Genomic DNA, 16,049 nt, shown 5'->3' with positions numbered 1-16,049 from the left:
TTTGCCGCGTGTGAGTGCTGTGCCGCGTCCGTCCCTTCCGCGCGCACTCTGAACGCGAGCACTGAGCCCGAACGCCCCGGAGGCCCGCGTCCACCTGTCCGGGAGCGGCGCGGCCCTCCGGTCGCCCTTCACGGGGCTCCCCTTCGCAGAGGCAGAGAAAAGCCTTGTGTCGCGTCCACTGACACAGTGACCGAGGGGGACAGGCCTCGGCGCCCTCCCGGTGGCCCGCCCCTTCATACTAGTGGAGCACGCGGGCCGGGCGGCGGGACGGCGGGGCTGCCCAGGGCCCACCCTGACCCCCGGCTCTTCGCCCTGACTGCTCAGCAGGGGAGCCCCACACCCAGCCTCCCCCGAGTCCAGCCACTCTTCCCTGGTTCTCACGCGGACTGTCTAGTTTGAATGCCACCCCAACTTAACCCATTTTTAAATTTGTGGAAGGACGTGAGTTTAGGTTTATTGAAGTTAATAAAAATTTGGAGAAGGTCATGGAGAGGACGTGACCTCTGGTTGACCTTTGAGCTGGTCCAGGCAATCAGGCTGCTCACCTAGCCCGTCCTGGTCCTTGGCAGGTACCCTCTGACCACCCACGGCCCCACGGTGGAGGCGTGCTCAGGGACGCGCCTGAGGGCTGTGGTGCTGAGACCATCTGGGCGGTGCAGCGACTGACCCCGTGAAGGCCTCTAACTTCAAGGTTCTGGCGGGCAGGGCGGAGCGCTCCCTGTCGCCGGCCGCACAAGACAAGCTGGGCTGTGAGTTCGCTTGCTGGCTAAACCTGCCACCTCCCCATCTCGGGTGGGCGACCTCGCTCCAGGGTCTCTCCTGCCCTCTGGTGCTGGGGCCAGTTTCACGTTTCACCTGGGAACCTCCCAAGGTTTCCAACCAATACAAGGCATTTAGGTGATCAACTTTGTTTTCTTTAAAAAGTATAAACAAAGGAACTAAATTACTGAATGCGTGTATCAAGATTGCAATTTGAAAGGAAATTCACTGTGGAAGAAACGGAATTAAAACTAATGTAGGGAGCTGGCCCGGTGGCTCAGCGGTTAAGTGCGCACGTTCTGCTTCAGCAGCCCAGGGTTCGCCAGTTCAGATCCTGGGTGCAGACATGGCACCACTTGGCAAGCCAGGCCATGGCAGGCGTCCCACATATAAAGTGGAGGAAGATGGGCACGGACGTTAGCTCAGGGCCAGTCTTCCTCAGCAAAAAGAGGAGGATTGGCAGCAGTTAGCTCAGGGCTAATCTTCCTCCAAAAAAAACCCACTAATGTATGGGACTCTATCTCCATTAACATTTTCTCCAGGACCATCTTATTTTCCTTTCTTTTTATTAAAATTCTGGTACTTGAACATCACTTTTTAACATGGTTAGAATTCAGTAAGGGTTATGGATTAAGGAAATTCCACTCATAAGAAAAACTCTGAAAGAGGATTAAGAAAAGTATGGAGAAGAATTAATTCAGAACATGGAGAGAAGGACCCCCCCCATCAATAAATGTTAATGAGAATCTGTCAAATTGACAAGAATTCAAAGCCAGTGACTTTGAGATACAGCCCCAACTCCTTGACTTAGCATTTGTTGTTAATAGCAAGAATTCAGGTGGTGTGGGCTGACCCCATGGCCCAGTGGTTAGGTTCACAAGCTCCGCTTTGGCGGCCCAGGGTTTGGCAGATTCGGGTCCTGCGTGCAGACATGGCACTGCTCATCAGGCCATGCTGAGACACATCCCACATGCCACAACTAGAAGGACCCAGAAGTAGAATATACAACTATATCCATGGGGGCTTTGCGGAGAACTGGGGGAGGAGAAGATTGGCAACAGAGCTCAGGTGCCAATCTTTAAAAAAAAAAAAAAAGGCAAGGAACACATAATTAAAAAAAAAAGAATTCAGGGGGCTTCCTTAACGCGCTGCTGACATTTGAGACACGAACCACAGAAGCTTGTAATAACAAATAATTAAAAAATTTATCAAAAATGCCTAAAATTGTTAACTCACACTATATTATACATAATAATGGCCACAAGTAAAGAGTAATTTTCTTAGTGGAACAATTTATTAATGGATATGCAATAAAATATCTCCCCCAAAATCTTTCCAGAAATGACAAGGCAGAAAGTAAAATTTTTTTGGTTCTCTGGGAATTTTTTTAATGTAAACATGAAATATTTGAAGAAATGATAAAAAGTCACAAATAAACCTGTAAATATATTTTTAAAAATATGACTTCAAATAGGTACATGAGGCTCAGACATACAAATGTGCTATCTGATGAATGACTTCAATATCTAAACACAAATCAAAAAGCATTTCCATAACTTCAACTACAAAAACACAAAGTCACTAAGACTCCAAATCCAGCAAGGCTGACTTGAAAATATACAGTCAGGACGGTCATGAAGGTGAGGACCAGTAAGGCTGCACCTGAAGAGAAGGCAGGACAGACGAAGCTGGCTGTCACCAGCACACGGCTCCTCCACACGGACACCATCACAGACAACGTCATAGTAACACAAGCATGATCTCTAAATATTTAAATATCCTTCAAGACAAGTTATATCTTCAACTTAGGCACAGATCAGTGAGCATATCCCACTGACAGGCTATTGAAAGATTTTTAAAAGTCCATGTTAGAGCCAGAATACTCTTATAGTAATTCTGAGTACACAGTGATGATCAGCAGGTACATAAATGCATAAACACAGACTTGAATCTAAGCTAAGCAGTGAGATGTACAAATTATGAACGAGTGGAAGAATTCATAATTGTGTTAAATAAGGAACACAGTCTCTAAACTGTTCAATACAAGTCACACTTATTGTTCAGAATCAAGCATATCTATATTAGTTTTCAAAGTGAACAATGTTATAATACAGTCACATGCTTATACAATCACATACAAAAGTAACAAGAGTTAACATATTTTGCGTATCCTTCACATAGTCATTTAAAATTCCAACTCATTGCTAACTTCACAGATGTCCGTGTACTAGTGAGATTTCATACATTTTACAAGTCTAAAAATAAGGCATATATATTATACTCAGAAACATTAATGAGCAATAAAAATGTTTAAATATCATAGATTCCTGTAAATGTGGGAATTAACTTTTAAAGTTCAGCAGAATAGTAGGTACTTAACAAGAACATTTAAGGGATCTGTACAACAGTTTAAATTTAAAAGAATTACTTCATGTCTAGAAATAATTTCCTTGAGTTTAGAAAGTACTAAATCTTGGTTTTATCACCATTTTAAATTCAGACTTCATTAATGTAAACAGAGAAACACAACCTTATTTTAATGAACAAAGAAGAGACCACTGTCTTTACAACGCAGTAACTAATTTATTATCTTGGGTAATGGAACAGGTAGAAATGGAGCTGAGTGCAATAATTGAGATTTTCCTGGAAGAATCAGGCACATTTAAACCGTATAAATCAATATCAACAGAAGGCACTTGAAAGGCTTTTTGGGGTGCTTTGCAGCCACTGTTTTCTATGCCAAGGGCAAATTATGTAAACAACTGTGCAAAGACCGCTCTAATATCATGAAGCTTCCGGTTTCTTTTAAAAAGGCAATATTTAATATATAAAAGTGGAGTAAATTAAGATGTTAATATATTAAACAATTTATAAACATTTAAAATTATAGATAGCTTACAAAACAGCTGTGATAATAAAAATTATTTTTGCAAACAATAAACAAACAGGAATTAAACATTGTATAAAACGTCTCTTAATTAGCGTATGTTAGCAGGGAGAAGGGGAGAGAAGAAAGTATTAGATCTGAAATCTAATAGCTTTATAACATAAAATATTCCTAATTAAACTTCACATATATTCTTAACACTGAAATATAAAAAAAAATTGAAATTTTCAATAATTCCTTATTTTAAGGCCATTGAAACGGGCTTCACATTGTTAAATGTTTGTGGTGTGTTCTTCAGAGTCCAAGGATGTTTGGGTTAACTCATCACATCCAATTGTGCTTATGGTTTTTTCACTGAACAATACATTCTGTTGTGTTTCCTCCTTGAATTCACTAGTAAAAGATCAGCACTCAGTGCCACGTGTCACAATGTCTGGGATTCTTTCATGAAATGGGAGGATGCTCATTTGCTGCGGATGTGGTCTGACTCCAAGGACAAATGGCTCCTGGGCTATGCTGCTATGACAGTGTTGTTGCTAGGATAATTCCAAGGATCACAAGCAAAATAAGTACACAAAGAATAATGAACATCATTTTCTGCAAGATAAAGAAAAACATTAATTTGCAAGATATCAATGAAAGAAATTGCTAATGTCATTTCCTAACAAAATTCTCCTGAAATTTGAGATAGTTTAAAACACAAGTCCATTATCAAGAAAGAACCCCTACAGATCACGGAAGAGGGAGGTTGGGAAGGAAAGTCCCACAGGCCAAGCACTAAGTTACAGACGTGTGCATATTAAATTAAGTGAATTTAAGACATTAAAACGTGTTGTTAAAACAACTCTCTGCTCTCGGAGGGAAGAGGGAATGTCTGCTTGGCACCGTGTGGGTTCTAAATGAACACTTTCTACTGATCATCATCAAATTCCAGACTGCTATTTCTCAGATGCACTGTATATCTTTTTAAAACTTTAAACAAATCTATTTCTCCGATGCAGAAAAAAATCTTACGTATGCCAATTTCACCCCGAGGCACGCTGCACCTGTGTAAGAAATCTTCCCGCAACCAAGGCCCAGAAGCAGGGCGAAGCAGCATTAACTTTTCTTCTTTTAAATTAACAAGCATCCTTGCACAGTTGAAAGCTAAACCACCTTTGGCTTAAGAAATTCTAGTCTCCTCCCAGAAATGTGCGTGAGGAAGGAGGGAAGGAAGTCACAAAGAAAAAAGGCACACCGTGCTGCATGACTCTTTTTAAAAGCAGAGAGTCGTTGTTTTAAATCAGTTACCACGTGTACGCCACACTTTCATCCACGAAGGCCCATCTGCTGAAACTACACGGCTCTACCTTAACCTAGCACGCCAGGAGCTCAGCTAATCCCTGCGTCATTCATGGAGACCAGCAGAGCCAGGCCCCTCAGCAACTTCCAAGTTAACTGCTCGGAACCTTTAGGATCGCGCCTCCTTCCCATTTGTGGTGCCTGTTAATCTGACGCATGTCTCCTGGGAACGAGGACCTCCATCCCAGCCATGCTGGTGCCCTCTCCTCTTGATTTCCTGAGAACTTCTCTCAGCACCCTTCTAGGGACGCCTCTTTCCTCTGACCTGTGATGCCCTCCTTCCCACCAGTGTCCATCCTGTGGCTCCAGAACCTGGCTTCCGTGTGTCGCCGGCCCAGTGCGCCCCACTGACCCTCTCTACCTGCATCGCCTAGGACCGGGCCACTGTGGACACGCTCTGACTCTGGCTGCTGTTGTGCATTCGAGAGCATGCAGGCACTCCCTGTGAGTGCTTTCGTCCACATCTGGCTCCCAGCTGTGCTCCTCTGAATCCCTGTACCCTAAACGCCACACGTTTAATAACCATCCTCATCTGAGATCTTGCTAACGTAATGGCTCAAGCCAGTGCTGGCCTTCTCTCTTGTGGACAGAGCCCACCCCGGGGAGTCAAGTGTGTTTGAGTTCGAGCATGGCCCTATCACCGCCTGCACACAAACCACGTGCACACTGCTCCCTCAGCCTGTCTGCTCAGGGAGGAGAGGGCACCCCCCCATGCTGCAGGATTGTGGGGATGACGGTGACCTCCTCAAGGTGCCCGCAGTCCAGTGCCGGCCTCTAGGAAGGCTTTGCTGAAAGAATAAATTAATTTTTTTAAGTATAATTAAAGACATCAACCACTGCATTCGTATAAAAAAATAATTGTGGGTGTGCATTTTGATGTGTTTTTATTAATGAGGATTGTTTTGTGTTCCTCAGTATTTAAAGGTGCCAGCGTAGATGGCCAGCCAGGCCTAAGGCACAGAAGCAGGCCCGCTGCTCCCCCGGCCGTCACTCAGAGGAGCCTGCTTTGATCCAGCGGCACGCCCAAAGAGCACCCACGAGAGCAGTTCCTCTCACTGGGTCCAATGGAAAATTAATTTTATCTTCAGTATAACCACATTCAACTAACCATATTACGGCCACTAGGAAAAATTAAGAAAATACATATTTTAGAAAGAATTATAAAAATATTTTTAAGATACCATTATATTAGTGAAGAAAAATCAGATACACCATTTTTTCAAGCAGAGCTAATAGGAAAGATACATAAACTCTCTGCCTAATAAAAACAGAGTGCTAGGCGCTCTTTCTGCCTCTGAAGAGCAGGACGTTAACAAGCCCATCACACCAGCGCTTACGCTGAAACAACTTCAAGTGCAGCTGTGCGTCTTGCACGGATGTTAGAGCGTTAACTGCGACAGCTCCTTGTCATTAGCCCGTGACCAGATGCTCACAGGGAGAAGTAACTCGTGAGGACCGAAGAGCAGTTGTGAAACCGGACGTACAAGTGATTCCTTTCTACTATCACATCTTAGTTTTTAAATAAAGGGCCCAGAGTCCATCAAGCCGGCAGTCACTTTCATCAATACAGAAGGAATTCGTCAAGGACCACCTGTTACAATCTAGACACCCTGGGGCACTTCACAGTGCCAATCGCAATGATTATGTCAAACAAACTTTTTAAGAGAAATGACTGGTACGTCCAAATTTAATACACCAGACAGCATTCTAACTTAAGGGTTAATGCAAGAAGGATGACTCCAAACGCCTAAGAAAACCAGAGGAAAAACTAAAATCTTCCGAAGTGTGGAGTAAGGTGATACTCACACAGTGAATAAAATATACTTTAAAGAAATAACTGAATGCCTTTCGTATGCAGAACTCTTTAATTAAGGATTAATAGGCATGCTAACTAAATACAGTCTTCATTTTAATAAGAAAATATTTGCAAACACACTAGACGCTGCCAAATGGAATGAAGTTAGATGGAAGATTTTAACTTTATTGAACGTTTTTCACAGCTTTGGTTCCACTCCTCTAATCCACAGTAAAATGAGTAAATACACCTCACGAAGCAGCTTTCAGTTGTTGCAATTATTCTAAAAGTTAAAACTAAGAGAGAAATTTTTTAAAATATTAAATGTTTTGTAACTGAGAATTAACCTTCACTGCCGTGGTTATTGGATTTAACGAATGGCCCACTGTAAGGCGTGAAGGAGTCTTCCTGGATCGGAAACAAAAGACGACGAGACGGAGGAGCCGTGCCTGCCACACCATCACAGCCAGGTCGTGTCAGGAAATGGAGCCGCTTTATAACACTATGTAAGCAGGAGGCTTCGTTTACAAAGGAACCACCACCCAGCTCGTGTTTATTCTCAGTGAACAGGACAGCCAGAGACTAGAATTCAGCAAGTCGGGCACACGCGCCGCTGACGACATTCCTGTGCCGCATCTCCGCCGGCAGGCTTTCATTACTGGTAAGCGTATTAAAATTGGGCAACGCCGCTGTTAGCTAATTGGGAAAGTTAAGCAGTCGATTAGCTGATTAGTTACTTACTGTCGCGCTGGCAGAGAGGCATGCACACTGACGATATCCACATCCTCATTTTCCAACTGATAAACCAATAATTAGAGCAATTACAGCAAGCAGAACCACACACAGAGCCACAATTAGCCACTTTTTCTGTCAAAGAAAAGCAAGCTGATTACATCATGGTTAATTTCATATCGCCGCAGTAGAGGTTATCAGTCACTCAAAATAAGATGGCCCATCAGAATTGGTTTGAAAATCCAACTTAGAGGACATCTGATTAATTCTCTTTGACAATTTTTAGTTCCTAGAAAGTGACTTTTAATTTAAAAAGGTCCAACTATTTGTAGATAAACTGTTAGAGAACTCTCAGAACATTAGTTGTATCAGTGACAGTGCTGTGTGATTACATTATTTTGACAATTTCCGGATGGACTGAGACACACGCCTGCTCTTTTCCAGGTCTAGAGAGCTATGCAGTCAGCTCAGAGAACTAAGACACCAGTCCTGTCTTAATGAGCCCCAGCGTCGTCTCCTGGTTGGTCTGTGGTCGGCAGTTAAGGCCCTCACTGCTCCCCCACACCCTATAAAGTAAGTCATGCCACTGACGCCATCTGGCCTCGCAGAGGCCACACATGCTGCCCTGGGAATAAAAACAGGACACGAGGAGAGGGAGAGCCAACATCTGAGCCCAGGCAGCGGCATCTAAGGAGCACGGGGAGAAGTTAAACAAGCTGTGTGGCTTCGGACATCAGGCATTAAGCGCAAGGGTGGTGATCATTTTGGAAACAGGCCTCCAGGCCCGAGCAGGAAACGTACAGATCCCAGCCATCCTCTCAGCCAGGCTCACTCGGAGGTTAGGAAGGAAACCTTCTCTCATCTTTGTAAAACAATGAACTCGTCACTCAGTTTTCGTTGGACTGACATGCTGTTGAGATCACGGAGAAAAGGCAGGGAAGAGTGCTTTGTTAAAGATCTCTTTAAGTGAAAGTCGTCTTTGTGCCCAGAACTAGACTGAGCACTTCACACGTATGTATCCCGTCACCTCCCTCTACTCTAAGGGTCAGTATTCCGAAAAGTGATAACAGAATAATGTGAGAAGCCATGTCTTACATTTCAAAGATAATTAACACATCAGATATGCCAAAAACAAGCAGAGTGAGGTGCTCTGCAGGCTGACAGGAAGCCTGGGCCCGCGTCCCATCTGGGAGTGTCCACGTGCACACGCAACCTGACTCTTCACTCTCTCTGAACATTCTGAAACTCTTTCTCTACAAGGCCTTTGTTGCTATCGCACTGGAAACCTGCCCCTGACCATCACTGAGCAGCTGGCCTCTAAGAATGGCCCTGTAAACCCAACACCACATTCGGAAGGAGGGAGGGAACACACACTGAGAGAAGTGGCTTGGTGCTTTGAGTCAATCTCTGCGCTGCGGAGAAAGAAACCAAGCACTGTGGGCAAGGACACACGATGAGACACACGGTATTTCCCAGGCCCTGAACCAGAACTTAGCTTTGTAGTTTCATTGTTTTCTTAAAGAGTTTCACTCACACACAACACCCTTAAAGCCTCAGATGAAGATACTAAAACCCATTTACAAAGCTTAAATGTGGACGCTACATGACATCTTAGGGCCACAGTCTCAAATAATTCTCGTCTGTCCTCCAAAGACTTAGCAAATAACCTCGATAAAGAATAAAGTGTTCACTGCATAAAACGTGCAGCCAGTGACTTTTAGGAGAATTTCCAATCCCAGTAGTTTCATATCTCCCTCCAAATAATGACCTAAGAAACAGAGAACTCTAGAGGTTAAACCCATCCAACCTAGAAAAGGGAAATGGCCCGACTTTGGGTTGTGAAGGGTTTTAATTACTTAGAACATGAAAGGGTTCAGAGTCAACATAATTTATCTAATAAACTTCAGAACTCTTTAGCAAAAAGAATTACTTCAGTTTTAAAATGAAACACTAATTTAAGAAATTTTTATTCCTTGGAATAGCTTTTAAGTAGGCTTACATCAATGTATTACAACTCAAAACCAAATAAAGAGAAAAACGCTCTTCAATTCTTAAAATGCAGACTCACCCTTCTCGCTTTACTGTGGTATTTAATAGCTTTTTTTGTTTCTTCTTTAGCATGTTCTACATAGTCTGCGGCATTCATAACGTTTTTTTCTATGTTGTTGATCATTTCACCCTTAAACAAAAAGTTTCAAACTTAGAAGACATTTTCAAATGCCTCAATTACGTACCTTAAGACAGCGACATCACGTTGATAGTTTTTACGTGAACATAACGTGCATGTAACGGATACCAAATTTTTTTTCACGTTTACAAAAAGATGAGACAATTATAAATGTGCCAATACAAAGTAATCAAAATTCAATTTATGTTTTAAAAAGTACTTAAAGGGATGGGCAACAACGCTGACAATTAAAGGAACATCAAGTAGATTCTGAGATATGCTTTAATTTGAGAACACCTTGGAGAGATGAGCACGGTGAAGGAGAGGCAGCCAGCTTTAAGTCAAACTCATATTGTACTATCATGCACATACATACAGTGTACGAGAGCGACATCTCTTCTAATGGGTAGAAAATTGTTGCAATTTCTTTAAAATAGCAGTAAACTAAGAATAGCTTATGTCTGACACTAAGTTGACTAAATTAATGAACAAAAAGTGCAGTGAATCCAGTGAAATGTTAGGGGAGAAAACACGTTACCTGGTTCTCTGTCCACCAGCAGACAGAATCTGCAGCAGTGAATAGCAAAGCATTGGAGAATGATGCACGATTAACTTATTCGTTCACAATCTAAACTTAGGAGAAGGTCTGACTGTGCATATATTTGAATTAGATAAATCAACATAATGCAATATGAGTAGACTTCTGAAGGAAACAAGGAGACCAAGCTAAGAATACACTGATTTTTCTCATGGAGCTTAATGCAATTCACTTGGCTGAGAACAATTATAATGAAAGGCCAAGGTACTCTAAAATCTTTAGTAATTACAGAAATAACGTGACGCTCTTATTGTCTAACTGGTTTCCTTGGAATCCCTCCTGAAAATAAGAAACCAGCAGTAACCAGACTGCCAACTCTGTTCCTTGTATCGTCAAAGGCAATGGGTCCACCCAAAGGGAAAAACGAGTGAGATGGTCCTACCCCACCCCCATGTGGTTGTTGGCATCTCCTGGCAAATGCACAGTACCTCAGTTTCCTACAAACATTTTTATGATAAAGTTCCTCAAAATAAATGATGTTCTTCAAAAGGTTAGTGACGCATGTGGACAGTGAATCCTGTACATGGATGAACTTCCTACATAACCCAGGCAACCACAGAAAATAAGTGGTCAGATTTGAACCTTCTTAGAGGACTATTCTTGAAACCAGTCTCTGGAGGAGCGAGGAAGCATTTGCCTAAGACGGTTATTTAAGAAAGCCCCCACTTCACACGGCAGGCAGCTGAATTCTAACAGCCACTGAATCAGTGACCGACCCCATCCAAACCTCACACAGTATCTGGAAAGTCACGGAGGACCTTATTCAGAGTCACAAGAGTAGGTGTGCACATATCCACACTCCTGAGAGGTACATGGCAGCTTGTGTTGTACTTTGCATTTTATGTTTTAAAAACTGTGAACTCCTCCTGTCCTCTCGGAGGGCTCTCTCCATACCCCTTTCCCTGCCTGCTGGCGTGACTGCACAAGCTGACATCCCCATGCAGTAAGTACAAGCTTTGATCTGTGCCCTTTGCGGCTCAGTCTTTTAAACATTTCTCCCAGTTATTACTCTAACATATGCTCCTTGTAGAAAACTTGAAAACACATATATTTCAGAGAAAATTAAAATTCCCATAGTCCCACTGTTATTACCCTGTTTGGTATACTTCTTTCCTTCTGTGAATACTGTTTTATGTAGCCAAGTTCATGCCATATATATATACACGGATGGTGTGTGTCACATGTATATATTTATACGTGTATGTGTGTGTACACACATAAGGTTTTCTATCTCCCTCTTATCTAAACTTAAAACTCCAGCACATTAATATTTGTCATTAAAAATCCTCCAACAGGCTGTCCTATGGACACACTACAATTTAATTAACTAAACCCGTCCCTTACTGCTGAAAGTTTAAGCTGTTTGCAGCATCTCAAGCTTACATTGCCGCAGCACTGCAATCCACTTTTGAATTTTGGGATTGCACGCAGAATAATGGCTTTCTCAAGTAAACTGGGATCAAATGTAAGATTTTACTCATGTGCATTAGAGAACAACTGCTCTTTATTTTAGAGTTACCTGAGTCTCAACAAACATAGCCATGTCCATAAACATCTCGTGCAGCTCTCGGATGCTGGTCTCCAGTTTCATGATGTCTTTGTGACGCGACTCAATCTCGTTGAGAGCTTGTCTAGTAATTTGTGAATCTGATATAATCTTTAAAGAACAAAAACAGAGAAATAAAATGAACTGATGATTGCTTCAGAAGTGAAAGAAAAACATATATATCTACATAAAAACATCGGCAGCCACGAAGCCGTGCGTACTCACGTCTGAGGTGAAGATGGAAGGGTTCCCACTTTCCAGCATCTCCTCCAGTTCGTCGTCAGTGGTAGTTTTTCCAGCTAAAAGGTTAACAATTAAAAACTCCATTCAGAATGTGGCAATATTTAAAAATGACTGTTTCAACCATAAATTAGCAACTGAAATCTGACTTGTTAACATTTTTCAACAGTTTTTCTAACCTTTCAAAAGTATTTTCTTAGGCAAGTGTTAACGATGAGAGAAATTAACAGAAGACTGAGAAGTAGGAAGAAGTGGAAAAACCTTATCACTGGAATGAAGAATAAAATCTAATCTTAGTATAATTGAGAAAACTATAAAAAGGAAACCGATAAGTAATTTTCTGGCACATCAGTTTTCCTAAAAGTATAACCCTGGTGTGGAAAAAGTGGGTAAGTTGAAGTCACCATATATTAAATGGACATAAATAGAGACTCGTAATTAGAACCAGATGCCTTAATACTGTCTACGTTTTGATTGTTAGTATTTTCCCTTGGGTTAAACGTATTAACGCTCTCTATGAAACATGCTCACAGGTTTTCGGAAAAATCTAATTGATCATTACTATTTTTCACAATATGTGCCAGAAAAGACAAAATTAAATGAATAAACATCACAATAATTAAAATATCATTAAATGTGAATGTTCGTAGCAGCATTATTCATAATTGCCAAAAAGCAGAAACAACCCAATGTCCATCACCTGATGAACAGATAAACATACTGTGGTCCATCCATTAATAGAACATGATTCAGCCGTAAAAAGGGATGAAATACCGACCTGCTACAAGTGGTTGAACCTTGAGAAAACTGTGAAGTGAAAGAGGCTAGTCACAAAGGACCATATGTTGTATGATTCTGTTTACAGGAAACGTTCAAAATGGGCAAATTTACATGGATAGAAAAGTAGGTTCGTGGGTGGGCTTGGGAAGGGGAAGTGGGAAGTGACTGATAATGACACAGAGTCCCTTTCAGGAGTCATGAAAATGTTCTAGGGGCCAGACTGGTGGCGCAGCCGTTAAGTTTGCACATTCCGCTTCGGCGGCGCAGGGTTCACCAGTTCGGATCCAGGGTGTGGACCTACACACTGCTTGTCAAGCCATGCTGTGGCAGGCGTCCCACATATAAAGTAGAGGAAGATGGGCACGGACGTTAGCTCAGGGCCAGTCTTCCTCAGCAAAAAGAGGAGAATTGGTAGCAGATGTTAGCTCAGGGCCAATCTTCCTCAAAAAAATTTTAAAAAAGAAAAGAAAATGTTCTAAAATCGACTGCGCTAAGTTTTCCAAATAGGTACATGAAGCTCAGACATACAAATGTGCTATCTGATGAATGACTTCAATATCTAAACACAAATCAAAAAGCATTTCCATAACTTCAACTACAAAAACACAAAGTCACTAAGACTCCAAATCCAGCAAGGCTGACTTGAAAATATACAGTCAGGACGGTCATGAAGGTGAGGACCAGTAAGGCTGCACCTGAAGAGAAGGCAGGACAGACGAAGCTGGCTGTCACCAGCACACGGCTCCTCCACACGGACACCATCACAGACAACGTCATAGTAACACAAGCATGATCTCTAAATATTTAAATACCCTTCAAGACAAGTTATATCTTCAACTTAAGCACAGATCAATGAGCATATCCCACTGACAGGCTATTGAAAGATTTTTAAAAGTCCATGTTAGAGTCAGAATACTCCTATAGTAATTCTGAGTACACAGTGATGATCAGCAGGTACATAAATGCATAAACACAGACTTGAATCTAAGCTAAGCATTTAGATGTACAAATTATGAATGAGCAGAATAATTCAAAATAGTATTAAATAAGAAACAGTCTCTAAACTGTTCAATACAAGTCACACTTATTGTTCAGAATCAAGCATATTTGTATTAGTTTTCAAACCAAATCTTTCTTAAGGAAGAAAAATAAGTTTTTAACAAAAACAGCATTTTCATCTACTCACTTATTTCTAGTTGACGCTGTATACGTCCTTTGCTTCGCTCCCGAAACAGAGTCTGTGCTTCATTATATTCTGTCATAACTTCCACAAACTTTCGAGATAGTACTGAGTGCTATTAAAATAGAAAAAATTAGGGGCCAGCCCAGTGGCATAGTGGTTAAGTTCACGTGCTTCACTTCAGTGGCCTGGGGTTCGGATCCCAGGCACGGACCTAGACACCACTCACCAGCCGTGCTGTGGTGACATCCCACATACAAAAAACAGAGGAAAACTAGTCCAGATATTAGCTCAGGGACCCTCTTCCTCAAGCAAAAAGAGGAAGACTGGCACAGATGTTAGCTCAGGGCCAATCTTCCTCACCAACAAAAAATTAGATTAATATATCATGGTCATTTCTTCTATTGAAAGTGAAATACAAAAAACATTACATTACAGAGATTCAAACTGTTATGCTACTCCTTCAAATGGCAACTAAGAGTAACAGCAAGTTCCTCTCTAACAGACCTGTGCTCAGAGCTTCACATGCGGTATCTTACTTGATTCTCACAATAAGCCTGCTGCACCATTAGCATCCCCATTTTACAGAAGTGAAAACCATGATTCAGAGAGCTCAAGCAGCCAGGTTACAGGCCGACTGGATCAGGGTTGGCGCCCAAGCAGGCTGACCCCAGGGCCTACACATTAATCACCATTTGTCAAGGAGAGTGAAGTGGTCTGAATTCCACTTGGCTGCACCAGAAACCTCTGATGGTGAGGACGTTACTATGAAAACTAAAATGATTTGCATAATTCTTTGCTCTTCAGAGTGGAATTCTCTGAGTGGACTGAACAGACTTTTTTCTTTGTAATAAAGAGAGGTAGTGTACAAATACTATATCCTTTTTATGCACAAATGTCGTGAGGATTAATGTGATAGTAAAGATGAGCTTATTTTCATTTGAAAGAAGAAAGTGAAAAGACCTATCCTGGGGCATCACTTCAATCTAGGAGGCTGGTGATCAAACCTGGGTTCTTCGTATACGGAGATCCACCGAAGTTCGGTGTCCACCCTCATCCTGATCAAAACTCTGTTCAATAGCTGCAAACAAACAGGAAAGAGTTACCTTTGACACTAAAAAGTGAAAGTTTTTCAAGCCAAACCTCAAACTGCTTTTCTTTCTTATCTTTTCGACCCCTAACAAATTAATGGATCTTGATAATAATTATCAGTATCAATAATTATATTTATCAATAATAATACTATTATTATATCTAAGTCACATTAATTATCATAAATCCTCTGGCCCACCCGGGGGGATTTCGAAGCCAATCCCAGGCATCACCGCCGGGAGCCGTGAGGTTGCAGAGGCGCGGTGTGGACCCTGGGCTGTGGTAGCGATCGCCCTGCTCTAGGTAGGTCTGAAATCTTCTGTCAGAAAAGTTCTTGTTGATCTGCAGAGGTTTTCTTGATTTGAATGCTATTTTGTAAAAATTAAGTACGATGTGTCTTTTTAGCACATCAGAAAGCACGGCCTCTGTTTAAGGGCCACAGGAAAGCTATAAACCTCTAGAAACCACTGCAGCCGACACTGAACACAGAGCCCCAGAAACTAAGCTGAACGGCGCTAAATGTTCCCAAGAACCTGCCGACTCAAAGAACCACCCAGGAAGGACCTGGCAATTCACTCTAAAGACCATCCACCTTCTCAAATAACTGCAAGTTAGCCAGAAATGTGATAAAAATATACCACCGTAAAAGATCAACGTTTTATAAGCAATAGCGTAATCTTGATGAATGTGAACTGGTGCTTTTCTCCTGAATTGAAGGCGTAACAACCATTATTTCAGCTCCTCACATGCACTCCTTAGAGCAGGCTGTTTAAGAATAATATAACTTAAAGGTTTACTATTCCAAGTACATACAAATAATTTAAAGTGCCCATAATTTTAACTTTTGAAAATGTAAAGGAATAAAAAATTACAAAGAAAATAATTACCCATTTTTCCACCATCCAGGATTAAACATAACCAAAACTTTAAAC

At 41.7% G+C, this 16,049-nt stretch overlaps 1 protein-coding gene across 4 annotated transcripts in view; it reads right to left on the bottom strand.

Annotated features, from left to right (window-relative positions):
* Positions 1–2,031: 2,031 nt before the first annotated feature.
* The window catches only part of STX2 (syntaxin 2), a 49,380-nt gene continuing 35,362 nt past the window's right edge, over positions 2,032–16,049 (bottom strand). The window contains exons 5-11 of one of the 4 annotated variants that reach the window (XM_070515828.1): positions 15,033–15,106; positions 14,032–14,140; positions 12,051–12,124; positions 11,799–11,936; positions 9,583–9,693; positions 7,524–7,649; positions 2,032–4,243 (exon numbers count right to left, since the gene is read on the bottom strand). In XM_070515828.1, coding sequence (XP_070371929.1) covers positions 7,569–7,649; positions 9,583–9,693; positions 11,799–11,936; positions 12,051–12,124; positions 14,032–14,140; positions 15,033–15,106 — 587 coding nt within the window. In that variant the 3' untranslated portion in view covers positions 2,032–4,243; positions 7,524–7,568. Of the gene's footprint in view, positions 4,244–5,757; positions 5,776–7,523; positions 8,425–9,582; positions 9,694–11,798; positions 11,937–12,050; positions 12,125–14,031; positions 14,141–15,032; positions 15,107–16,049 lie in introns of those variants that run through there. The other 3 variants (XM_070515829.1, XM_044776075.2, XM_070515830.1) reach the window with 3 other exon arrangements.

Source organism: Equus asinus, chromosome 8 (assembly GCF_041296235.1).
Source record: "Equus asinus isolate D_3611 breed Donkey chromosome 8, EquAss-T2T_v2, whole genome shotgun sequence".
Lineage (NCBI taxonomy): Eukaryota > Metazoa > Chordata > Mammalia > Perissodactyla > Equidae > Equus > Equus asinus.
Note: the sequence above shows the minus strand (reverse complement) of the source record. Positions and strands in the feature narration are given on the sequence as shown.